Source organism: Schistocerca piceifrons, chromosome 9, assembly GCF_021461385.2.
Source record: "Schistocerca piceifrons isolate TAMUIC-IGC-003096 chromosome 9, iqSchPice1.1, whole genome shotgun sequence".
NCBI classification, from domain to species: domain Eukaryota; kingdom Metazoa; phylum Arthropoda; class Insecta; order Orthoptera; family Acrididae; genus Schistocerca; species Schistocerca piceifrons.
The window spans coordinates 100,808,755-100,836,513 of record NC_060146.1 but is presented as its reverse complement, the minus strand read 5'-3'; the positions used below and the strand labels follow the sequence as shown (position 1 = coordinate 100,836,513).

The following is a 27,759-nucleotide window of genomic DNA, read 5'->3' as shown; positions in this document are numbered from 1 at the left end:
TGAATTACAATGTCATCAGCGAACCTCGAACTTTTTATTTCTTCTCCATGGATTTTAATACCTACTACAAATTTTTTTTTTGTTTCCTTTACTGCTTGCTCAATATACAGATTGAATAACATTGGGGATAGGCTACAACCCTGTCTCACTCCATTCCCAACCACTGCTTCCCTTTCATGCCCCTCGACTCTTATAACTGCCGTCTGGTTTCTGTGCAAATTGTAAATAGCCTTTCGCTCCCTGTATTTTATCCCTGCCATCTTCAGAATTTGAGAGAGGGTATTACAGACAACATTGTCAAAAGCTTTCTCTAAGTCTTCAAATGCTAGAAATGTAGGTTTGCCTTTCCTTAATCTATTTTCTAAGATCATCTACATTCTCTTCCGTTTCTATAATATTGTCCTCAAGATCACCACCCTTGTACAGACCCTCTATATTCTCCTTCCGCCTTTCTGCTTTCCCTTCTTTGCTTAGAACTGGGTTTCCATCTGAGCTCTTGATATTCATGCAAGTGGTTCTCTTTTCTCCAAAGGTCTCTAATTTTCCTGTGCGCAATATCTATCTTACCCCTAGTGACATGCACCTCTACATCCTTAATTTGTCCTCTAGCCATCACTGCTTAGCCATTTTGCACTTCCTGTCAATCTCATTTTTGAGATGTTTGTATTCCTTTTTGCCTGCTTAATTTACTGCATTTTTATATTTTCACCTTTCATCAATTAAATTCAATATCTCTTCTGTTACCCAAGGATTTCTATTAGCCCTCGTCTTTTTACCTACTTTCACTATTTCATCTCTCAAAGCTACCCATTCTTCTTCTACTGAATTTCTTTCCCCAATTCTTGTCAATCGTTCCCCAATGCTCTACCTGAAGCTCTCTACAACCTCTGGTTCTTTCAGTTTATCCAGGTCCCATCACCTCAAATTCCCACCTATTTGCAGTTTCTTCAGTTTTAATCTACAGTTCATAACCAATAGAGTGTGGTCAGAGTCCACATCTGCCTCTGGAAATGTCTTAGAATTTAAAACATGGTTCCTGAATCTCAGTCTTACCATTATACAGGGTGATTCAAAAAGAATACCACAACTTTAGGAATTTAAAACTCTGCAACGACAAAAGGCAGAGCTAAGCACTATCTGTCGGCGAATTAAGGGAGCTATAAAGTTTCATTTAGTTGTACATTTGTTCGCTTGAGGCGCTGTTGACTAGGCGTCAGCGTCAGTTGATGCTAAGATGGCGACCGCTCAACAGAAAGCTTTTTGTGTTATTGAGTATGGCAGAAGTGAATCGACGACAGTTGTTCAGCGTGCATTTCGAACGAAGTATGGTGTTAAACTTCCTGATAGGTGGTGTATTAAACGTTGGTATAAACAGTTTACAGAGAATGGGTGTTTGTGCAAAGGGAAAAGTTCTGGACGGCCGAGAACGAAGGTGCTACTGTAACTGGACTACAGTATCTGGAGATGTTAGAGAATTGGCTGTTCCCCCAGCTCGAACAAGAAGCACAACAATTCATATTTCAGCAGGATGGAACGCCACCACATTGGCACTTATCTGCCCGTAACTACCTGAACGTCAACTACCCGAGGTGATGGATCGGCCGCCAGGCAGCCCGTGACAGAGCACTTCATCACTGGCCTCCAAGAAGCCCTGATCTTACCCCCTGCGATTTTTTCTTATGGGGGTATGTTAAGGATATGGTGTTTCGGCCACCTCTCCCAGCCACCATTGATGATTTGAAACGAGAAATAACAGCAGCTATCCAAACTGTTACGCCTGATATGCTACAGAGAGTGTGGAACGAGTTGGAGTATCGGGTTGATATTGCTCGAGTGTCTGGAGGGGGCCATATTGAACATCTCTGAACTTGTTTTTGAGTGAAAAAAAAACCTTTTTAAATACTCTTTGTAATGATGTATAACAGAAGGTTATATTATGTTTCTTTCATTAAATACACATTTTTAAAGTTGTGGTATTCTTTTTGAATCGCCCTGTATAATCTATCTGAGGCCTACCAGTATCTCCAGGCTTCTTCCATGTATACAGCCTTCTTTTATGATTCTTGAACCAAGTGTTAGCTATGATTAAGTTATGCTCTGTGCAAAATCCTACCAGCTGGCTTCTTCTTTCATTCCTTACTCCCGTTCCATATTCACCTACTACGTTTCCTTCTCTTCCTTTCCCTACTATCGAGTTCCAGTCACCCATGACTATTAAATTTTCGTCTCCCTTCACTATCTGAATAATTTCTTTTATCTCATCATACATTTCATCAATCTCTTCGTCATCTGCAGAGCTAGATGGCATATAGACTTGTACTACTGCGGTAGGCGTGGGCTTTGTATCTATCTTGGCCACAATAATGCGTTCTCTACACTGTTTGTAGCAGCTTACCCGTATTCCCATTTTCCTATTCATTATTAAACCTACTCCTGCATTACCCCTATTTGATTTTGTATTTATAACCCTGTATAAACCTGACCAGAACTCTTGTTCCTCCTGCCACCAAACTTCACTAGTTCCCACTATATCTAACTTTAACCTATCCATTTTCCTTTTTAAATTTTCTAACCTACCTGCCCTATTAAGGGCTCTGACATTCCACACTCCGATCCATGGAACACCAGTTTTCTTTCTCCTGATAACGACCTTCTCTTGCTTAGTTCCCCCCCCCCCTCCTCCTGATAACAACCTTCTCTTGCTTAGTTCCCCCCCCCCCCCCCAGTGATCCAAATGGGGGAATATTTTACCCCCGGAATATTTTACCTAAGAGGACGCCATCATCATTTAATCATACAGTAAAGCTGCATGCCCTCGGGAAAAATTACGGCTGCAGTTTCCCCTTGCTTTCAGCCGTTCGCAGTACCAGCACAGCAAGGCCGTTTTGGTTAGCGTAGCAAGGCCAGATCAGTCAATCATCCAGACTGTTGCCCCTGCAACTACTGAAAAGGCTGCTGCCCCTCTTCAGGAACCATACGTTTGTCTGGCCTCTCCACAAATGATACCCCTCCGTTGTGGTTGCACCTACGGTATGGCTATCTGTATCGCTGAGGCACGCAAGCCTCCCTACCAATGGCACGGTCCATGGTTTAATGGGGGGAGGGAGTGAATGTTATGATTATGTAAATTGATTGCATTACCTCTTGTTGGTTTCAGTAAATAATATTAGCATCACCTCTTGGTGATTTCAGTAACTGATACTAAACAGTTGTTTGTGTAGTCCTTATTGTTTCAACTCAGTGCAGTGTTTGTATTCTGTTCTTATTTAAGTTGTGATCTACTGCACGTGTCTATGTTGTTTGCTTCAAACATGGTAAATAATTGTCGATGAATTGATAGTTTGTATAATGCACTGTAGCAAACTATAAACTGGGTGACTTGACCTGCTGGGAATATGAACATGACCAGTGCAGAAGCTAACAGCACTGTAGCATAGAAGATGTTAACACACAAAATCACCATTTATGCTAGTACGTAGGCCCACCAGCAAGGGAACCTGCTTAATATTCTATTTAAACTTACAATGAGAGCAAATTAATTTGTAGTCTGACGTTACTGAGCATTCTTTTGCAGGAATGCATGAAGTGGCATAGAAACCATATTTGTTAGCAAGCTTAAAACGAGCATCAGAGGTTTATAGGAGACATTAATTAATAACGTCTGTATAATTTCTTTTATACAACCTATGTAGATCAGAAAGGGCATTGATATCCTACCACCATCCTACGGCCAATACATTCTGCTTTATCATATTTAGTGAATATATTACAGTCTATTTAACTTAGAACAGGGGGAAAATGCTTATATTCGTTTGCTACGAAGAGTAGCTGTTGTACTTCGCTTGCTCAAGTTAGGCCACTCACTTCACTACAGCTTTGAAGACTACACTCTGTTCTAGATAACCATGTAACGCTACTGTATATTTCACTCGCCCTGAGAAAAATGAAAATACTGATACCGCATACGGAAATGTGAGATTGCAAGTTGATTAATCGATTAAGCAGAGAAAAATCTTCGGTGAGAGCGCTATAGAAGTCAAAAGCACAAGCCAACAGTAACTGTACACCTTTACATCGCAATTTATCGCAGGGCAAACACTAAACAAGATTAGAAGTTACAGAACTTCCACTCACATAAATGAACGTTCACATAAACTGAAGAACGAAACAGAGCAAAAGTATTCTCAAACTAAGGTTAGCGTAAAGGTCAATTAACACACTAACTAAAATTACGCTGGTCTTTAAATACAGTGCTTGTGAAATTTTTCCATAGAGTAACCAACCCTTCACTTATTTATTGTAACAATTTGTCTCTCCATACAGATTACTGATAACTGTTAGCGGTGAGAACATCGTTTTAAATACCACTGCGCAGCGTTAAAATGAGTGTATAAACACATACCTTGTACGTTATGGGTGTTGGAAACTGTGATTCCCTGGGAATTAAGATCAAAATTACAGTAACACACGAGGCTCCAGCTACTAATATTAAACTAATATTCTTGTTCGTCCTACGCGCTACAATACACAAGACGACTGCCGTCAACCAAATAGCGATTACGATAAACAGTCCGACTCCAACACCAAGTACGCGGGTAGTCATACTGCATTTAGCTTCAGATGTTTCAAAAGCTTGATAACATCGTGTCACTTGCTGTTCACTAACACAAAATTTACGCGCGATTTCCTAGCGTGAACAACTGCTTGATTGTTGACAATATTTAAAACTTTATGCAAGCAACATCAAGCAGCGTGCTCTCAGTCATTCAGCTGTTCTTGTTGCTGCAGAGTATCGGAAGAAATGAGTGGGGTACGTCCTACCTGGTGAACTCTTGTACTGTATGAATTGATGCATGCGATGGTAATAACGCCAAGTGAGATGTAAAAATGTACTTTTTGGAAGTAATTGTTTATAAATGTGATCTTAGTGATTTTTGGACAATAGAGAGCGTTAAATGAACCGAGTTAGGGGTTATGTGTATGTACGAGCCACGGCAACGATGTAATATTTATCCCTGATAATTACTAAATAACTTCGCCTTTTCAGCTGCAGAGTAAAATATTGAAACCTGGGGTGGTTCGCTGTTGCATTAATCGCACACAGAAAACAGAAATTGTACGACACACTGCTGCAGCTACTCAAAATGGGACGGTACCTGTGAGTAGGAAGATGCTGTGCATGAATTTTGTACTGCTGATCCACTGGTTTCAACATTTTATGTTTTTTTTTGTATAATGTATTCCAGGTTAGATTATATTCCTCGCAGAGGAAACCAAACTTCTTCTCTCAGTTTATTGAAAACATCAAACAGGAAATGGCAAAGAATAAAGAGATGAAAGAAAGTTTAAAGAAATTTAGAGAAGAGGCAGAAAAATTGGAGCAATCGGAAGCATTACAGAAAGCAAGGTAAGAGTGTTATTTTTTATATAATCCACAATGATAAATTAAGCATATGTGTTGGATGATGAGACTAATATACCTATGAAATAACTTGTGAAGGCAGAAGTTCCAAACAGTGGAATCTGAAGCTTCAAGGAGCACTGAAGTAATAAAGGAGAAGTTTGGCACAATTAAGGAGAAAGTGCAAGAAGCACTAGAGGAGGCTGGAAAATCTGAAATAGCCAAGAAAGCTGGTGAGTGTTAATATAATGAATGTTTGGCTATACCAAATTTTCTGTCTTTTAGTCAGATTATTTTGCCTCATGGTACAGATTGTTTTTACAGATTTACTTATTTAGCCTTGTCACTTGATACTTCTATCTAAGGTAAATATTTCCTATCATGGTTCTCAGTGCATTACAGTATGGTTTTTAAGTTGTGGTAGGTGGATAATAAATGAATCTGCATGAAATTGCAAAATGTTTTAACTTGAATTCACTGCTACATCTTTGTGCCTCACGCTAGTCACTTCTAATTTCTCATAAATTTTTGTTTATTGTTGTACATGCTCAACACCTAGTCACTTCGTTGACCAGTCTCCTGTGGGATGTCCATATGATTTATATATTTTGCTCTTTATCTGTTGCTGCAGTGAATTGTCAAATGTTATGCACTCATCTTTGTTATTCTCAATGTGTCTATTACCACATAACCTTTAACAATCCAACTGTGTCCCGTGTCCTTTTTATCTTTTACTAAGTTCAGCAAGTACTCTATACAGCTCCAGAGAAATTTAGGATTAACTAAAGCATTGTTACTGATATACCAACTCACAAGCGAACTGCCATCTTTTAACTTAACATAAACCTCAAGCTATTCTACATATCAGTCTGTCAACATAAATACATTTCAAAAACTAACATAGATGGAAAAGATGTACTGTAAATGTTTTGTTCCCTTTATGTTTGCACACTGCTGATATCTCATCATTAAGGTACAAATGAAGTGGGCATCTGGCAGTTGGCATGAAATTTAAGACAAATGAGCTATCAATGTAATGGTTATGTACTTGCAGCATTTCTTTGCATTGTTTTCCTTTAGAGCCAGCAACACAATTTTCATTGTAATCCTTAGGCCGTTCTCCATTTTGATAAGTTTTATAATATAAGCAAATCATTTGCCTTTTCCCGTTACTTATATATTTGAAAACTTCTGTAGGAGTTCAAGGTCAGGTGCTGCTTTTTCAGTCCTCACTTTTGGTCAAAAGTATGAGTGTAACAAAACAAATGATGCCTTTTGAATTACACAATGGGTTTTTGTCAAAATTTTTGTAGCCAAAGACAGAATGGGAAATGGACTAATAGGGTATCAAAGTATTCAGTGTGAAAATTAGTTTTGCTTAAAAAATTAATTTGTTTGAAAGTAATCAGGTTAATTAAGAAACACTTAAGTAGTGATTCGAAGGAAAATTGAAATATTTTATGAATCTATGTAAATGAAGAGGATTTCAGAGGGAGCATTAGGGAAAGATCAACAAGAACAGGGGAAAGAAATACAGGTGATCAAGAATAGGTAGCTTTGAGAAATGAAATAGTGAAGGTAGCAGAGGATCAAGAAGGTAAAAGACAAGGGCTAGTAGAAGTCCTTGGATAACGCAAGAGATATTGAACTTAACTGATGAAAGGAGAAAATATAAAAAAAGCCGTAAATGAAGCATGTGAAAAGAAATACAAACGTCTCAAAAATGAGATCGAGAGGAAGTGCAAAACGGCTAAGCGGGAATGGTGAGAAGATAAATGTAAGGATATAGAATCATATATCATTAGGGGTAAGATAGGTGCTGCCAACAGGAAATTAGAGAGACCTTTGGAGAAAAGAGAACCACCTGTATGAATATCAAGAGCTCAGATGGTAAACCAGTCCTAAGTAAAGAAGAGAAGGCTGAAAGGTGAAAGGAGTATATAGAGGGTCTATGCAAGTGCCATGTACTAAAGGGCAATATGAAAATGGAAGAAGACGTAGATGAAAATTAGATGGGAGATATGATACTGCATGAACGATGTGACAGAGAACTGAAAGACATAAACAGAAACAACGCCCTGGAAGTAGACAACTTTTTGTTACAAATCTGATAGACTTGGGAGAGCCAGCTGTGACCAGACTCTTCCATCTGGTGGGCAAGATGTGTGAGACAGGTGAAATACCCTCAGACTTCAGGAAGAATATAACAAAGAAAGTAGGTGCTGACAAGTGTGAAAATTACTGCGGGGAAGATGGGTTTGGATTCTGTAGGCAATACTGATGACCATATGATTTACCTTAGAAGGTAGATTAAGGAAAGGCAAACCTATGTTTCTAGCATTTGTAAACTTAGAGAAAGCTTTTGACAGTGTTGACTGGAATACTCTCTTTCAAATTCCGAAGGTGGCAGGGGTAAAATACAGCGAACGAAAAGCTATTTACAATTTGTACAGAAACCATATGACAGATATGAGAGTCGAGGGGCATGAAAGGGAAGCAGTAGTTGAGAAGGGAGTGAGACAGGGTTGTAGCATATCCCCCATGTTCTTTAATCTGTATATTGAGCAAGCAGTAAAGGAAACAAAACAGTAAAGGAAACAAAAGAAAAATTTGGAGTAGGAATTAAAATCCTTCGAGAAGAAGTAAAAACCATGTGGTTTGCTGATGACATTGTAATTCTGTCAGAGACAACGAAGGACGTGGAAGAACAGTTGAATGGAGTGGACAGTGTCTTGAAAGCAAGATATAAGATAAACATCAACAAAACCAAATGAGGATAATGGAATGTAGTCGAATTAAATCAGGTGGTGCTGAGAGAATTAGGTTAGGAAATGAGAGACTTAAATGAGTACAAGAATTTTACTATTTGGGCAGCAAAATAACTGATGATGGTCAAAGTAGAGAGGATGTAAAATGTAGACCAGCAGTGGCAAGGAAAGCGTTTCTCAAGAAGAGAAATTTGTTAACATCAAGTATAGATTTAAGTAACAGGAAATCTTTTCAGAAAGTATTTGATGGGGTTTAGCCACAGTTGATAAACAGTCTAGACAAGAAGAGAATAGCTGCTTTTAAAATTTTGTGCTACAGAAGAATGCTTAATATTAGATGGGTACATCACGTAATTAATGAGTAGGTACTGAACGGAGCTGGGGAGAAGAGGAATTTGTGGCACAAGTTGACTAGGAGGAGGAATCTGTTGGTAGGACATGCTGTGAGGCATCAAGGTATGACCAATTTAGTATTGGAAGGAAGCATGGAGTGTAAAAATCATTGAGGGAGTCCAAGAGATGAATACATTAAGCAGATTCAGAAGGATGTAGGTTGCAGTATTTACTCAGAGGTGAAGAGACTTGCACAGGCTAGAGTAGCATGGAGAGCTGCATCAAACCAGCCTTTGGACTGAAGGCCACAACAACATGCAAATGAAGTCCAGAATGAGATTTTCACTCTGCAGCGTAGTGTGCGCTGATATGAAACTTCCTGGTAGATTAAAACTGTGTGCTGGAGCAAGACTCAAACTTGGGACCTTTGCCTTTCGCGGGCAAGTGCTCTACCATCTGAGCTACGTAAGCACGACTCCCTCCCTGTCCTCACAGCTTTAATTCCACCAGTACCTCGTCTCCTATTTTCCAAACTTCACAAAAGCTCTCCTGCGAACCTTGTAGAACTAGCACTCCTGTAAGAAAGGATATTGCGGAGACATGGCTAGCTTTAGAATAGTAAGACTTCCTACAATTACAATTAAACTGCTCTTTGATGGTTATGGCAATGAGCGTGAGGGTCAACCATCTCAACAGCTGAAGAAGTTATAATTACATTTCTCATCTCATTATATATAGTGGATTTCTGTCTTTCATTGAGAAAAAATAAAATCAATCACAGCATGAATTGAAAAATTTCTGCTTTACACTAATGCCTGACATAAGAATAACTAATGCTATATTCTTATGTCAGGTCACTTATTAGTTTGATGATATAGTCTGTTTTGATGTTGTACTAATTGCTAGGCTGAACAAAGAGTTCCTTTACCTTAGCAACTATTTCAGATCACAGAAGGTAAGTTTGCCTCAAGAGATTCAGGGCATCAACTGTTTTGTAATCTCGCTATTGTGCTCTGTGATAACTTTACATTACTGGGTCACAATAGTCAATAGTACGCCATTGCAGATATCAGAAGATTTTCTGTTGCACTACATATATGTGTTATGGAGGAGTTAGTTATGAGAGGAGTTAGAGTGCATAACATTATTTCCTTTGGGCTATATTCACTTTGTATAGTGGACAGCTTTAATCAGGGAAATTTCAGCTGAAAATTTAATGCCTACTGCTACTAGCAAAGTCATCCAATTTTACAGACCTCATAAAACACAAAACAAATTATCTAGAAAATTAAGTATAAGTGCTCCTCTCAGATGAAGAAATTAGCACAGGGGAGGAAAAAGTGACATGCTTCATCAAACCACTTGGAAGGCGTATGGAGAAAAATCCTCTCGGAGGATAAAACTTTACTATTGAATTGTTGGCATGAGTAAAATTTAAACAGAAAAGAAGGTGTGATTCTTATTGACATAGTTTTATCTTCATAGATGATAGTTTGATTGTCAGGTTCTGTATTTGATAAGGATTCTTGATGCTGATCATCTGAAAACTTCTCTCACACCTCATTATCACGATACTTATGAAAATCTCTGGCATCCAGCCCATCAGTCAGCAAGACTCACTGAAGCCAGAATCGTTTCTGAAGATGTCCTACACAGCTCTGGATGAAAAGTCAGGATTGAAAGTTCCTTAGAATACAACCATACTACTTGGAAGATTCACCAGCAACACCTTTGTAACTACTGTCTTTCTGCATTGTGTACATAGGAAAAAGTTCAGGGGAATTTGAATTTATGCACAACTGGGTGCTACAGTAGGCAGTAGAAGGATTTTCATACTAATACCGTCTTTCTGTTGTATTAATATGAGTTTCACAACATTCCTCCATTGGGTTCTGATATGCAGTTCCCTCATAGTGAAATATACTTACTTCTTCATTAGACTTTGTCTATTAATTGATGAGGATGATGCATTAATATTGTGAACGTCTTTTGTGGCAGGTCAAATTGGTGAAGAGCTCGGCAAATCAGCACGGGATGCAGCAGAAGCAGTTCAGGAGAAAGGGGCAGCACTGAGTCAGTCAGGTGCATTCCGTGCTGTCACTCAGGGAGCATCAACTATCAAGAAGGAAATTGAAGAATCTGGGGTGCGAGCAAACTTGTACCGTCCTCCGGAGCGCTTGCGAAAGCGTGTAGAGTTTGCTGCTGCTGCTCGTGATGCTGCCAAGGACATTGCACCTGATACAGAGTCTACTGGAATCGAATTGCACAAAGATTCAAGGTAATTTGGAGAAAAAACAGATATTAAACAGTGGCTTTGAAATTGCTTTAAATGTGAATGATGGTGCTAAAACTTAAACCATTTGATACCTCATTCACAACCTTGCTATCAAATGTAGAGGTATGACCTGACACGGTTTTCCTTTAGAGTATTGTTCATTTTTCTGTACCGTCTACAAATTTAACTGAATAGTATGTGCAGTCTCCATCTCAAGGAATGTTCTGGGAAATGTTAGTTATGAACCTAACTTTATGTGAAATGCTACATTTGAGACTCGTGCTGAATATCAAAATGTGCTTGGCTTGTTTGAAATCGTATCACTATTGAGTGCATGCAACAACAAATTCTTGTTCAAACAAATTCCAGACTTGCAGCTGGTCGTTGTTTATTACATACTACAGTATTTCAACTGGGCACCTGCCAGTCTTCTTCAGGTGAGCCATCAAGGCCTTAATCAGTCTTCGATGGCTCACCTGAAGATGACTGGCAGGTGCCCAGTTGAAATATCATGAGATATATTAATCCCTCAACTTAAATCCCTGAGTTATCTCATTTTTATTATTTTGATAGAAGCTTGAATTCCCGAGTACACTCAGACAACTTCAGAACAGACCTTTGAAAAAATAAAACACCGCTTATATCCTTTTCAACATTGATAGTCAAGTGTTTGGCCACTAGAGCGCATTTGGTTCTGCAGTGGAACCTCGCATAATTCATTCCAGAATCTTACTCATTGTGAGAAACACTCGTTAAGCGAAACAATTTATCCTGTATAAATTAATGTAAAATACGATAATGCGTTCCATTTAGAAAAAGTACAAAAAGTTTACCTTATTTATGCCATTTAATCAAAGAAAATTATACATGTAGTATTATGTACTTTGTTATTCATGATACGTAAGTAATTCGTTTTACTAGGAAGCTATCTATTGTAATTTGTTTCTGCCGACACTTCAACATTTGACAAAAATGCGCAGATAAATTTGTAGCATGCTTTATTGGAGTGATGGTTTTCAATGTACAATGCAATCGATCTCCATGCTTTCAGCATTTATCTTACTGTGCCAGAAAATTGCTGGTTTGCTGTTACTGCCACTGCCTCCTCATCCTCATCCTCATCCTCATCCTCCTCCTCCTCCTCCTCCTCATCCTCATCCTCATCCTCATCCTCTTCCAAAGAAACCCTCTCCACAATTTCCTGCTGTGTAACACACTCTTCGGTCGTTATTTCTTGGCTGTGATCTTCCACAAGCTCATTGATATCATTGTTATCCATTTCTAGTGCCATGCTCTTAGTGAAAGACACAATCTTGTTGACTAGAGGCTCCACAGGTACTGACTCAAATACCTCAGAGTCACATTCGACAACACACTCTAGCCAAAGTGTCTTCCAAGCACAAGTGAGAGTTTTCTCGGTAACTCCTGTCCCATGCCTTTTCAGTCATCTTGATGCAGACAATGATGTTGAAGTGGTATTTCCAAAACTCTCTGAAAGTGAGAGTGATAGCTTCAGTCAACTCAAAGCAAAGCTTGAAGAATCGTTAGTTTAGAGCTTCTTAAAGTTAGAAATAATCTGCCGGCCGGAGTGGCCGAGCGGTTAAAGGCGCTGCAGTCTGGAACCGCATGACCGCTACGATCGCAGGTTCGAATCCTGCCTCGGGCATGGATGTGTGTGATGTCCTTAGGTTAGTTAGGTTTAAGTAGTTCTAAGTTCTAGGGGACTTATGACCACAGCAGTTGATTCCCATAGTGCTCAGAGCCATTTGAACCATTTTGAAATAATCTGCTAGTCCATAGGCTGGAGTAACGGAATCGTGTTGGGAGGCAGAAATTTTATCTTGATGAATTGAAATTCTTTGAGGAGGTGGTCTAGTAGGCCTGAAGATTGGGCAGGAGCGTTGTCATAACAAGCAAGACATGGAGTGGCAGATTCGTCTGAAGCTAATATTTTTTCACTGAAGGGCTAAACAATTGATTGAGCCAATCACGAAAAAGATCATGTGTCACCCAAGCTTAGTTGTTGAATCTCCACATCACATTTAACCTGGACTTAACACTACTTGAAGGCTCGTGGAATTTCCGAATGGTAAACAATCGACGGTTTAATTTTCAAATCGCCACTTGAACTGGTACAGAATAGCAGTGTGAGACAGTCTTTGAATGGCTTGTGGCCAAGCAATGCATTCTCCTCTGCTGTTGTGAAGGTATGCTTTAACATCTTTTTCCATAACAGACCCACTTTGTCACAATTAAAAACCTGTTGCGGCAGATAACCCTCAGAATATATGAGCATCTTGAAGTTGCTGACGAAGTTCTCGGCTGCCTTCGTGTTGGAGCTGGCTGCTTCACTGTGCCTCACAATGCTGTGGATGCTGGTTCTCCTCTTAAATTCTCGAACAATCCATGGCCTCCCTTAAACACCTCTTTGCCCACTTATGATCCTGGCGTCGCCTCAGCGAGGTCAGCGAAAATCATTCTCACCTTCTCATAAACGATGTTCTCATTAATACTGTTCGCCTTGCAATTGTTTTTCATTTATTCATATAAGGACCAACCTTTCAACATTGTGCAGAACTAGAAACCGTTGTTTAGGTACTCTCGTCACTCCTTTTGAAGCATTATCTTCTTAATCTTGTCCTTGTTCTTGAGGATAGTGCAAATAGTTGATGCAGATGATTGTATGTGTTTGCTAAATCAGCAATGCTCACACCACTTTCATGTTTTTCAGTGATTTTACCTTTCATTTCTAAAGTCATTTTCTTTCTCTTACGGTCGCCTTCTTGCGGCTTTATCTTTGGGGATATTTCTACAAAGGCAATTAGAATTTGTGCACATAAAAACGCTGTTTGAACAAAAGTTTAGCAAAACTTGTGATTACAAGTTGCACTAAGATGGTAGCAGAAAGAGTGCTAAACCCAGACTGCTGTACATACTAAAGACATTGTTCATATGCTGCTGCCAACAGTGAAAGGTGTTCATATTGTTGAACGTTTTCCCTGCTACACAGAATGCCTGGTGATGACACACTAAATCGTCATCACTCGCTGTGTGAAACATCACTCCGTAAGCAAGTCATTTTTTTACAATTTGTTTTGCTCGTTGTGCGAATTGCGCATCATGGGAAATGATTGTTAAGTGAAGGTCTACTGTACATCTGTAGCCTTGCTGTCGCATTTTGGTTGAGGTGGATGCCACTAGATATCGTCTTCACTATGTGCAGCTTTAGATACTCAACAACAAAACTCACACTTTGAGACTCTCTCTCCTGTATTGTGGTTTAGGCAGTGCTTCGGAAAAAGGGTGGCTGTAATGATCCTGTGTTTGAAATTGAGTTTCACAGCTCAGAAAGCGAAGAAGAATGTGATGTTACTTCATAGAAACTGAAAGTGACGATTGTTCATCGGTTGAGTGATAAGTGCTTGCCAGTGGTAATCCACTGTGCTTCATCCAGCTTCTCCATCTATGTTAACGGAAAACCGTTTTGAAATACGTGATTAGACTTCATAGCTACATGGAAACTAAAAAATGACTATGAGTTTCAGGATATTTTAGTGAAAGTTGAGTGCATGAATATACTTGGGATTTTATTATTGGTGATCTTCAAAATTTTGCAACTCAATATTTTGAGCTTTAAAAGCTGTATTTGTACAAGGGTGGTTTGGAAAGTTCTCGGTATCACCACGAGAGGTCAGCACTAGTGCAACAAGTTGTTCATGTGATATTTATTGGACTGTTACCCATAAACACGTGCCACGCCATTGCTCTTGGAAGAGAGCTGTGGCGGTGATGTGGCGCTGTTGTTGTTCCCGCATAGTGATTTGTGAAGATGGAAAAAATTCAGATTCGAGCAGTGTTTAAGTACTTCGTAAAGAAAGGTATGAAAGCAAAGGACATTCATGCAGATTTCCAGAATCCACACAGAAGTTGGCCAAGATGTGTCACTACTCCAGAAATCATTGCAAAAGTGCACAAAATGATCATGGAGGATTGCCGATTGAAAGTGTGTGAAATTGCTTGTGCTTGCCAGATGTCATCTGAAAGGGTATATCACATTTTACCTGAAGAATTAGAAATGGAAAAAAATTATCTGCAAGAAGGGTGCCACAACTCTTGACGCTGGATCAAAAACGTGCTGTTGCCATGGCAAAATTATGTGAACTATGGTATGAATTGTTGCCACACCCACCTTATTCACCTGATATGGCTCCGTCAGACTTCCATCTCTTCCCAAAACTGAAAATTTTTCTTGGTGGACCAAGATTCACTTCAGACGAAGAATTGATAGCCAGAGTTGACAACTATTTTTCAGACTTGCAGGAAACTCATTTTCGAGATGGGATCAAGGCACTGGAACATTGTTGGACCGAGTGTATTAATCTAAAAGGAGACTACATTGAAAAATAAAAAAAAGTTTCAGTGATGTAAGTACTTTTTTTTCTATTCCATTCCAAGAACTTTTTAAACCACCCTCGTATGTCTGTGTAATGTCATTCATTATAGGACGTCTTTAATTCATAAAAAAATATTGTTTTTTGGAACAATGGAAATTCCATGATCGAGTGTAACAATATTATGAAAAGGATAGGTGCTACTCATCATATAGTGAAGATGCTGAGTCACAGATAGGCCCAACAAAAGACTGTTAGAAAGTGAGCTTTCGGTCAGGAAGGCCTTTGTCCACATACAAACGCAAACGCAAACACAATTTACACACACATGACCACCGTCTCTTGCTTCAGCTGCCAGAGACTGTGTGTGTGTGTGTGTGTGTGTGTGTGTGTGTGTGTGTGTGTGTGTGTGTGGTCTATTTTTGAGAAAGGCCTTGTTGGCCAAAAGCTCACTTTCCGACAGTCTTTTTGTTGTGTGTATGTGCCAGTCAGCATCTGCGCTATCAGTGGCAGTATATTTGCTGTTGTTATTGTGTCAGCATGCACTAATGTGCACTCATGATCATAAATACGTATGTAGGCTAAATGACCACATGACAAAAGTAAATAAATTGAAAAGTAATATGTGTGAAAAATATTAATACTCAGTAAAAAAATAGTGCATCCACACAAATTGTGGTAAAAAATGTGTAAAATGTATGAAGCTCTCCAAAATGGAAAATGTTTCAAACATGGAAGCAAACATCAGCATATTACAGAATTTAAAGATACTCCCCCTACAGTTTGCATGAAATACGGTTTTGTGTGGAAATGTGAAAGGTACTTCACAATATTTTGTTGCACAAAATAGAGTGCAGGTCTTCTGCCACACCATGGGCTGCCCTCTCAGCAACAAAGTACATGGTATACAAATATGATCTATTCATTTGTGTGCTCCAACAAGCACAACATATCATTTCTAGGTGTTGAGAGCACTTAACCTTATTGGTTAAAAGATGCTGGAGGTGGAAGCGACTGTCTTCTTCCAATGCATTTACCTTAATTTGTGTGTCCTGTCACACATCACAATTCCAGCTTCTTTCGCAGCACCTCTGTGTGGAAAATTTAAAATGTAGATATTTTTCACATGGTGTAGTACCCTTGAAATACCATGTGATTCTGCATCCTAGATGCCTTGTTCATGTAACAAGTGCATCTTGACTACACAGGGCGCAACAAATTTGTCACCTTGCTAAGACCACCAGTGAAATTTGACATGGTGAGGCTGATGAACAGTGTAATAAATATGATAAACTAACTGCTGCTTTGCTCACATATTAGTAGTTTTGTTATGATGTGTGATGGTGAGTCAGTAAGCAAGTGAGTAATTTTACAGTACGTCTGTATAAATAGCGGTGTAGAAATATATGTATAAAAAATGTATGCACTGCCATTATTTATCTGAATGCATACATTATATTTTATAATTATAGTTAAAATGCCTCAATTCATTACATTCATGCAGAAGTAGAATTTTTAGTGTTTTCTCTGGCTCACATAGTACTGAAAGTGAGAGTTTGCCACAAGGGCAACACATACCAACCATTTCTCCATTCCATTATAATGATTTATAGTACCCACATTCCCACATTTTTGATCCATCCCCCTCTCTGCCGTACAGCCTTTAAATGACACTGCCATCATGAGCCTTTAAGTTTTTTTTTTTTGGAGGCTGTAACAGTTGCACGACACTTTGCGTCTAAGATGTGACGGGTTTGTGACTGTTCTAATGTCTCTGTAGCGCTTAAGGCCATCTGAGCACTCTTAGAACTACAGGCGAAATGTGACTTAAGTTTGCAGGACTTATAGTAACTGTTGTAAATGTGGTTTTCGAGCTGACCGCCCGATTTTACGGATGTATCTCCACCAAAATTCTCCAGCTGCGTCAGGTAGTGTAGGAACCCAATATCATGAACCAGTTGCACAATGATATGGAATTTGCACTGTCACAGAATAATCTGTATACACTAAGATTCTCTGACCAGCTTGCGAGTGTCGTCTGCATGCCACTCACATATACCATATTTAAAATGTTAGTAATACTCAAAAAGATACAACTTCGTGAAGTAGTCTAGGGTCTTAGTCAGGATTCAGACTATCTCCATGCCAAATACCATCAGAATCAGTTCAGCTGTTGAGTCATGAAAATAAAACTAAGTTAATTGCTTTCACAATTAAAAATAATAGTATTGTAGCGCCTCGAGAATTTCGGGGTGAATTCTAGAGATACTCGTATTTCACCGTCTCAAACACATGATATTTTATGGATGTGTGTGTGTGTGTGTGTGTGTGTGTGTGTGTGTGTGTGTGTGTGTGTAAATCTGTCTACTGCGCCATAGTTTATGTATGTGCAGGATGGGCATGTGTTATCAGAAGACTGAAGTTGTGGCGGTCTATCGGCACTGAGAAGTGGTGGCCTCAGAAGCCATATGTCTAGTATGAGGAGTAATCGAGGGCTACTCTTTGGCAGTGAAATAGTAGTGATTGTTGGGAACAAACAAAATATGTTTTATCTAGAGACTCTTATACTCTGTTGTTTGACTTGCTAGGAGCAAGAACTGTTTTGACAAGGGTTATTAAAATCAAAAGAGACATTAATAGTATATGTTAAGTAATAATGTTTTCCAGACGGGGTCGATCTGCAAGACTTGAAAGCGCATGTGAAACTTATGTAGTTTTTTTATTGTGAAGAAGAAAATATAGTGAAGTTGATAAGAAAATATTCTGAGAGTAAGAAATCATTTCAAAAGTAGAGAAGTAGTTCAGTATCATTTCCCTAACCAGCACGAAATCTTCGGAGAATAAGCATTGTGAAGATCGGCGCAGCCGTCTGTCCTAAGAAGAAGATTGGCTGCACACAATACGTAAATCACCCGTGAGAGACATGCGAGTCTTGCACCCCAGTACCGTACAGTCTCCGCTCGTCCTGAAAACGTAGAGTATTAGTATGATAATATGGATTAAACACGTTGAGAGTGGAATAAGCATTATATCGATTTCGTTGAATCATATTACATAGAACAAATCGACTAATAAAATAATTTTCACAAATATGATAAAGTTCAAAAGCGAAAGAGTAAATAGCTTTTTTAGAGAGTAAATATTTATCCTTAATTTGTGTAATGTTCTTCAAATCAATAAATGTCTTGTACTACATACTTCGTAAAGCAGCCTGCCTCCATCAAGCTTCATGCTATCTCAACCCAACGTCCGTCAGCAGTGCAGGCGTGAAAATGTAACAGACAGAGTCACTTCGGCATTTATAATATTTGTATGGATTTAGTCTTGTAAATGTAATCAGCAGCACAGTCTTGTTGGTCTGAATCCTGACTAGCTGCAGCTCCTCACATTAGTCTGTCCAGTGCATGCAACTGCAACCTACAACAATTTGAACCTGCTTATTGTTATAACCTTTAATTCACTAATAATTTGCGTGGATATACAAACGTAGAAACAATAGTGAGTTTCATGCTACCAACTCCGTATCTGTCAGCTGCGGAGTGCCTCTATCGCCGTGTTCGCATACTGACGTAGTGGCACTTTTAAATCTCGTGGCACTGTCACAACACTTTTCCCCCCTTGAAAAAAAGACACTCACTTCCTTGGAGACACGGACAGTGTGGAGACATCCATGGCCTCTTGGGAGACCCCGAGAAGATCCCGCGGAGAAACACGAGAATATGGTCGAAAATGTCCAGGACGGAAGCTTGTGCGTGGAACGTGCCTCCTGGACGAGATGATGGGTGAAAACTCCGGAGCAGCATCCATAGGTGTCGCGGACCTGGGGGTGTGCTCCAGAGACATGGGTCCCGGAGAAGGCGGCGCCGTGACTGGGGCCGGTTCCGGAGTACTCGGAAGCGGCAGCGACGTTGGCAGCAGCGACAGGACTGGCTTCTCGGGCTGGTGGAGGCGAAAGAAGGGGCGGTGGCACCGGCGTGGCCAGCACTCGTGGGCGCATCTGGTTGTAATGGCGAACAACCATGCTGTCGTCTGTACGTATTTCACAAAGCCGGCGGCCGCGAAGAGCCTTGACCACCCCTGGAATCCATTTAGGGCGAGATCCATACCCTCGTGCCCACACGTCGGCACCCACCGAGTATTTTCCCGCACTAGGGGACACAGTACTAGGCCTGACAGGGTGAAGCAGGTGCAGTAGAGTGCACGGTTGGCGGCCATGCAAGAGTTCAGCAGGGCTGCGATCACCCAGAGGCGTGAAGCGATAAGAACTCAGAAATTGCAACAGAGCATCATCGGTAGAAAAATCAGTAAGGAATTTTGCATCTGGCTTTTGAAAGTGTGGACAAGGCGCTCGACCTCCCCATTTGATTGGGGATGGAAGGGCGGTGCTGTAACATGATGAATCCCTTGTCCAGTACAAAAATCATGGAAGGCCTGCGAAGAGAACTGAGGGCCATTGTCCGTGACAATCGTGGATGGAAGACCTTCTAGCGCAAAGATTTTGGACAAAGCCAGTGTCGTCGCCGCAGTGGTGGGCGACGGACATCGAACAACAAACGGGAACTTCGAGAAGGCGTCAATCAACAGTAGCCAATAAGTGCTGAGGAAGGGGCCGGCAAATTCAGCGTGCACCCGTTCCCATGGCTGCGCCGGATCAGGCCATGTAGAGGGCATTGTACGGGGTGCAGCCAGTTGTTGAGCACACTGACCACACGCAACGACCATGTGGGTGATGTCCGAATCGATACTGGGCCAATAAACATGCCTGCGGGCCAGGGACTTAGTCCGAGAAATCCCCCAATGGCCTTCATGCAATAGTTTGAGAACATCTTTGCGAAGAGAAGCTGGCACCACGACCCGTGGAGATGCGCCATCCGTGGCCAGAACAACAACACCCTCACGAACAGACAGACGAAGGCGCAAGGCATGGTAGTTGCGAAGGGGGTCCGATGCCCGGCCCTTGGTCCTGTCTGGCCAACCCCGTTGAACAAAACCGATCGCCTGACGCAGGACCGGGTCCCGCGCAGTAGCCGACGCGACCTGCGAACCTGTAAGCAGAAAACCCTCGACCGCACGACGTTCTTCCTCATCAATGTGGAAACAGAGTAGTTCATCTCGATCGAAAACCGGGTCAGGGCCCATCGGCAAACGCGACAACGCGTCAGCGTTGGCGTGCTGGGCCGTGGGGCGATAGTGAATCTCATAGTGAAAACGAGACAAGTATAAGGCCCAACGTTGCAGGCGGTGAGCTGCCTTATCCGGAAGCGACGCCGAGGGGCTGAACAGAGAGACCAGCGGCTTGTGGTCGGTGATGAGGTGAGACTTAGAACCATACAAAAAAACGCTGAACTTTTTTAGAGCATAAATGATAGCGAGCGCCTCCTTTTCGATTTGAGAGTAACGCCGTTGGGCATCGTTGAGGGTCTTGGAAGCATAGGCGATGGGTCGTTCCGACGCATCGATGGGCGGGAACAGCCCCTAGGCCCTACTGTGACGCGTCAGTCGCCAGAACCAAGTGCTGACCCGGACGGAATGTGGCAAGACAAGGCGCCGACTGCAAATGAGCCTTCAGGCGGACAAAAGCCTGCTCACACTCGTCGGACCAACAGAAAGGAACGTTTTTGCGTAACAGCTGATGCAGACGATGAGCCACCGCCGCCGCGGATGGAATGAATTTGTGATAATAAGCAATCTTGCCTAGAAACCCTTGAAGTTCTTTGACCGTAGACGGCCGGGGTAGAGCGGTAATGGCCGCAACGTGCTGACGTAGAGGACGTATACCCTCACAGGACAAATGGAAACCAAGATACACAATGGAGGGTTGGAAGAACTGTGACTTGTCCAGATTGCACTTCAACCCAGCCGAATGCAGAACCCGAAATAATGAACGCAAATTGCGAGTGCTCCTCAGTGGAGGCCCCCGTGACAACAATGTCATCCAGGTAGTTGATGCAGCCAGGAACGGAAGCCGTGAGCTGTTCTAAAAACCGCTGAAAAATGGCCGGCGCGCTAGCGACACCAAATGGTAACCACTGGTACTGATACAACCCACAAGGAGTGTTGATGATGAGAAATTCCTTGGAAGGCGCATCCAACGGCAACTGATGGTACGCCTCTGATAAGTCAAGTTTGGAAAAGAACTGGCCCCCAGCGAGCTTGGTAAATAACTCATCAGGACGGGGAAGAGGATAAGTGTCAATGAGGCTTTGAGCGTTGACAGTGGCTTTAAAATCGCCACACAATCGCAGACTCCCATTTGGTTTAGAAACCACCACGATTGGCGATGCCCATTCGCTGGAGGTAATAGGAAGGAGAATCCCGGAAGCTGTTAACCTGTCTATCTCAGACTTGACAGGTGCACGCAACGCCATCGGAATAGGGCATGCCCAGAAAAACTTAGGGTGAGCTGTAGGTTTAAGAGTAATGTGGGCTTCAAAATCCTTGGCACGACCCAGACCAGCAGAGAACACGGACGAGAATTCAGAACACAATCCATCCAGTTGTTGATACGGAATATCCTCAGATATGAGGTGCACATCATCATCAATGGAGAACCCAAACAACTGGGAAGCATCATAACCGAACAGATTTTCAGTGCCCGCATGATCCACCACATAAAACGTGAGGGGCCGAACAACAGACTTGTAGGCAGTGGAAGCATCAAACTGGCCAACGATAGGAATTTTCTGTTTATTATAAGTTCTCAGATTTCGCGTAACTGGAGACAAGGGAGGGGAGCCCAACTCCAAATACGTGCGAGAATTAATGAGAGTTACTGCAGAGCCAGTGTCCACTTGCATGCGAATGTCTTTATCCAGAACACGAACAGTAACAAACAACTTATTTGTTTGAGAAAGCACACAGTTAACATCCATGTCCAATGTCTCGTCCTCGTCGACAGGAACTTTAGGGGACCGACACACACAGGCAATGTGGCCTTTTTTCCTACATGAATTACACGTGGCCCATTGTTTTGGACACGCGGCCCTGTCATGCTGTACAAAACAACGTGGACAAGAAGGAAGTGCGGAACGAACCTGCTTCTGTGGCTGCTGTTTTCGCTGCGAGCGTGGCGGCCCAACGCGACATTGTTGACGTGAGTGCACCGCCGCCACATCATCGGTCCCCTGGGAAACAGGCAAATTGTCCATGTCGAAAGTGGTCTGGAAAGCGCCTACATCACACCATGCGTCTATTTGCGCACCAGCAGCGTGAGACACTTCAAAAGATTGAGCGATGCTCAGAACTTCCGACAATGACGGGTTCGGCAGTTGTAAGGCACGTTGCCGAACTTCTTTATCAGGAGTAAGCCGTAGAATAGCATCCCTAACCATTGAATCAGCATAAGACTCATGATGAGTGTCCGTGACAAACTGACATTTCCTACTCAGACCGTGTAGTTCCGCCGCCCAAGCCCGGTAAGATTGATGGGGCTGTTTACGACACCGGTAGAACGCCACGCGGGTGGCAACGACGTGTGTGTTTTTTCGGTAATAGTTAGACAATAAGTCACACATTTCTTGGAAGGACAGAGAGGCAGGTTCCCGCAGAGGGGCTAACTGAGATAGCAGCTGATAGATCCATGGGGAAATCCAAGATAGAAATAACGACTTACACATAGGAGCGTCGACAACGCCGAAAGCCAAGAAGTGTTGTCGCAAACGCTTCTCATAATCCTCCCAGTCTTCAGCAGCCTCGTCGTAAGGAGGGAACGGAGGCTGAGAAGAGGAAGACAGACGATGAGTAAGCGACGTCGACAACGCCTGAATAGCAGCCGTCAGCTGTGTTTGTTGTTCAATGTGTGCTTGCAGAAGCTGTTCCATGTCTGCCCAGACACGAATGCACAATTCCCCAACGCAGGAAAAAAAATATCCGACCTCGTCGCCAAAAAGTGTTATAACCTTTAATTCACTAATAATTTGCGTGGATATACAAACGTAGAAACAATAGTGAGTTTCATGCTACCAACTCCGTATCTGTCACTCAACTGCCGTGCCGTGACATGCGGCCGGCGCCGTCCATAGCTAGGTGGTGCTCCCGCACTCAGCCGAGCTGCGGAGCGCCTCTATCGCCGTGTTCGCGTACTGACGTAGCGGCACTTTTAAATCTCGTGGCACTGTCACAACACTTATAGCATTCGAGCCTTGGTTTCCATGTACATTTTTATTCCCTAACCATTACCTAGTCAACTGTTTGAAATAAAATGACAGCACAGGTTGACTGTTATTTTAGTTTCAGATCCCACGACCGGTTTGAGTCCCCGAGGTCATTTTCCCGTGGTTATACGTTAAGCGTCCTGAGAGAACACAGAACAGAAACTGCTTGTGGTACTCAAAATAAAAATAAATGTGCAACTGGTGCAGACTTTTTTATTCTAAATCAATGCTACAGTTACATCACAACTATTGCTTGATGTTTCAGGATACATCAGTAGTTTTGCGTCCAAGGATCATTTTTCAGTGATGTATGGTCAATTCATTGGATACAAGGAAATAAGAAGTCATGTATACAGACATATGAAAATGCTCACTTTGTCAGAATTAAGTAACAGGAGAGATATTTTTAAAAAAATAGGAAATTGCACTTACTAAGTAATGATCGTAACTCCTATTGTAGTACCATTTTACAGACTATAAGGCGCTACAAATTACAAGGCGCACCGTAATTTTTAAGCGGTTTTTTAAAAAATAACATTTTTACCATTTTTACGAAGAGATTGCAAAGCCAGACTAAAACATATTCTTGGTTCATCCAGCATCCATTTGTTCCATACCTCTCTCATAAACGCTTTAAATGCTTTATTTATTGAGACATTAAGAGGTTGCTATTGTGAAGTAATGCCTTCTGGAATAACAGCAAGCTCTGTATTTCCCTGTCTCAGTTTCTCTTTCACAGAATTTTTCAAGGTACTGCTAAACTGAAGTAGCACAAGAAGAGAACTCTTCTTGAATAAAGTACCATTCGTTCTATCCTACACTATGTTAATCCATCATTTCATACCAGCCTCATCCATCCAACCCTTGTGATGTACATGAACAACGACACTTGGCAGTATTTCTTTTTCCGTTTCCTTGGACAAATTGTAAACTTTTAATTCCTAATAGAAAATGCTGTTAAGTGTCCTATTAACTATCTCTTCTTTTTATTAAGCTGTTCAAATTAGGTCTCTTTTTCCCTGTCTTGAGTCAGTATGGTATCATTACTTATCCAGTCAGCCCTACTGTTCTTCGGCATTCTTGTGTTAGACCACATTTCAAAATCTTCTATTCGCTTCTTTTCTGCAGTGTTTATCATCCCCATTATTCCATTCTGTCTACAATTCAGACTAATACTTACATAAGAGAGTCCCTGTCACTTACAAATTATTATTAACATTTTCATCTGTTTGAGTAAAACTGTTCATCCACATACAGTAAATATTCCGCAAGCAACCAAAGAGTATGTGGTGGAGGGTACCTTGTATCACTACTAGTCACTCCCTTTCTTGTTTCACTTGCAAATGGAGTGAGGGAAAAATGACTGTCTGTATCAGTGATCAGTGGTCCTCAAGCTGTAAGGTGCAACCCCACCCAGGAGGAGGAGGAGGAGGAGGAGGAGGAGGAAGGAAGCAAATGGTATGCAGAGGGGGGGGGGGGGGGGTGCAGTGTATTAAAAAACATTCTTAGTAGCAAACAGTTATGTTTCTCGTTTCCTTCGACAAGGAAGGTGCTGTTGACCTGGATTGAATATCGTTTGGCGTTGGGGTTCCGCCAGATGCGTTCAATGACAGTGAAACTGTGGTCATATATTTAGCAATGTTTTAAATCATCGAGCAAGGTGGGTGACGTCTGCCATCGGCGGAATCACCCGTTATCGGCTGCACTGTCACTGTATCCTTAACTGTTGTGCACAGTGCAAGCTTTGGATCATCTATTTTACACCTTACAATACGAAGAATTTCCTGATTAGTGACAGATGTGACGACACCAGTGTTTTATCAACTGGAGGAGCAGAAGTCATTACTCCAAAGTCAAAAACAAGAACTATTTATTGCTAGGATTCATGAAACTCCAACCAGTGGTGAAGTACATCTGCAGTGTGTAATTTATATAACCATTTTAGATGCTGACAGAACAAAGCCTGAAAGGTTAGACACATGCTGAAACCAAAACATCCTGAATTAATGGAAAAACCAAAAAGATTTTTTTTTCAGGAAATTAAATGTTTTACTGCATTCTCAGGAGAACTGTACTAAAATGATGAGTGTGACTTCTAAGGCCCTTTTATCCTCTTACCAGATTTTGCAAAGGATTGCTAAATGTGAGAAACCACACAAGGTGGTAAAAATTCTGGTTTTACCAGCAGCAGCAGTTGATGTAGTGTCACATTGTGTGGTGAGTCACGTGCTAAACAGTTGAAAAGTATTCCTGTCTCTAATGACACTGTGCGTAGAAAAATCTTTGACATTTTTCACGACATTTTTGAGCAGTTAATAAATAATTTGCATTACAATTGCTTTGCACTTCAAGTGTATGAAGCAACTGATATTCATGAAGATGCTCATTTGATTGCTTATGTTCATTTCATTGACGAGTTTAACATTCAAGAGGAATTGTTATTCTGTGAGGCGTCAATACTTCTTTAGTCAAAATGGAATATCGTAGAATAGGTGCATTGGAGAATGCCCATATGGAGCTCAGTGTCTGGAATTTGTGGTGGATTGGAAACGAAAGTTAAATCTGTAGCTCCTGATGCAGTATTGACTCACTGCATGATACAGTGGGAGGCTCTGGCCGCTAAAGAAACCTCTTAATGATTTGCTGTGAATGGATATAGAAACAGTTAATATTATTAAGTCAAAATATATAAATTCAAGGCTTCTTAAAGCGCTACATGAGAAGATGGATGATGAACACACTCATTTGCTCTTTTTCTTAGTAGTGTTGATGGCTTGCAAGGTGTAAAGTACTAAAAAGAATGTTTGAACTGAGGAATAAGATATTCTGTTTTTTAAAGGAGAGAAGTCATTCTCTGGAGGAGAATTTTCTATTGAAAATGGCTTACTTCACTGACCCTTTTGAGAAGTACTATCTTGTACTGAAAAAGTGAAGACTTTCATAAAGAAATTAGACCTATGTCAAAACTGAATGGAAAATGGCATTCTAGACATGTTCCCCACTCTAGTGTTAGGGTGTCAGAGGACACAGATAAACCAATACTTGTGCTGGAGATAAAAGTCTGTCTTCTCCATCATCTTGGAACACTAAAGTTCACTTCAAAAAGTATTTCAGCTATGATTCTGATAAATTTAATTGGATTAAAAATATGTTCAAAAATACTTCTATTTCCATCCAACGGATCTTCCAACTCCTTTTTCATCTCAGATAGAATTACAATATCAATTTTTAGGACACTGTACGTCTATCGATAAAAGCCGAACACTTGTAGGATTGCTTTGTTTGTCTGTACATCCAACTGTTAAGGCTTCTTTTTCTCAGGAATGGGTAGATGTATGAAGTTGAAATTTGTCACATACTAAGGTCTATGATCCATTGGTGGTGTAAAAAATATAACCTTCTAAGCCAATTCTATGAAAAGACACAGCCATTTATGTCACATTTTGATATTTGCAAACATACTGATCAAAACCTATAGGGTACTTCCCACTCACGTAGAATTGTGAAATGTATCAGGAAACAATGTTCCACAGTACAGGTAAAGCAAAAAATCTGAAAAATCATGATTTATAATTATATCACATGAAAAAAATAATTTTTTGCCAGCTGACTGTCTATTTGTCTCTGTCCATCTATTAAGATCCCTTTTTCTAGGAACAGGTAGACGTGTTGAGTTGAAATTTGTGATATACTGAGATGTGTGGTCTCGTGGGAGGGGAAAAACTTTAGTATGTTGTTCTTGAAGTCTGAAGTTATTTCACTGGTCTCGGATATTCTTCACACCAGGGAATGTTGTCTGTTCTAAGTTTGATAAACTGGATATATTCGTCACTGTAATCTGCAATCCTTACTTATATAAAACAGGCTTATTTTTCTGTCTGTCTGTCAGTCAGTCGCTGGTTTTTTTTAGCCCCCCCCCCCTTAAGTTATCAGTTTTGGGCAATGTCTCCGAAACTGATAAACAACAAAATAAATAATTTAGGAGTAAAGAAATCTTCCTAGCTTTCAGAATAAATCCATTGTCGAACTAGGGTAATATCTCTCTCTCTCTCTCTCTCTCTCTCTCTCTCTCTCTCACACACACACACACACACACACACACACACACACACACACCTCTACCTACCTTTATTGGGCCTGTCAATGACTCAATGCTTCTGTTTTTCGGTAAGTGGTCTCCTTTACTCCTTAACTGTTTACATTCTACCTGAACTTTCCTACTGTATTTAAAGTGGGTCGTAATCCTCTGCTCACAAAGATAAAAAAATATTATATCTGGTTACAGTATAAAAGTTGTCTAACAAATTGTATGTTAGAGTTACAGAATAACCTATTGTAGTGGGACTGTCAGTTCACTCTCATTACTGAAACTGTACTCACATGCTTCCATTTTATATTAAAATTTAAAAGAAATTTGGTTTTAGCAAACACCTGTTAT

The 27,759-nt window shown here is 41.0% G+C and overlaps 2 protein-coding genes across 5 annotated transcripts in view; one reads left to right on the top strand and one right to left on the bottom strand.

The window, feature by feature from the left end:
- The window catches only part of LOC124716900 (thioredoxin, mitochondrial), a 54,762-nt gene extending 50,559 nt beyond the window's left edge, over positions 1 to 4,203 (bottom strand). For 2 of the 3 annotated variants that reach the window (XR_007005664.1, XR_007005663.1), the window contains exon 1: positions 4,135 to 4,203. The gene's annotated coding sequence lies outside the window, so the exon portion shown is untranslated. The remainder of the gene's footprint in view (positions 1 to 4,134) is intronic. The other variant, XM_047243459.1, reaches the window with a different exon arrangement.
- Positions 4,204 to 4,665: 462 nt separating this feature from the next.
- The window catches only part of LOC124716898 (mitochondrial import inner membrane translocase subunit TIM44), a 56,431-nt gene continuing 33,337 nt past the window's right edge, over positions 4,666 to 27,759 (top strand). Inside the window, exons 1-5 of one of the 2 annotated variants that reach the window (XM_047243457.1) lie at positions 4,666 to 4,810; positions 5,048 to 5,158; positions 5,247 to 5,407; positions 5,501 to 5,634; positions 10,501 to 10,780. In XM_047243457.1, coding sequence (XP_047099413.1) covers positions 4,802 to 4,810; positions 5,048 to 5,158; positions 5,247 to 5,407; positions 5,501 to 5,634; positions 10,501 to 10,780 — 695 coding nt within the window. In that variant the 5' untranslated portion in view covers positions 4,666 to 4,801. Of the gene's footprint in view, positions 4,862 to 5,047; positions 5,159 to 5,246; positions 5,408 to 5,500; positions 5,635 to 10,500; positions 10,781 to 27,759 lie in introns of both variants that reach the window. The other variant, XM_047243456.1, reaches the window with a different exon arrangement.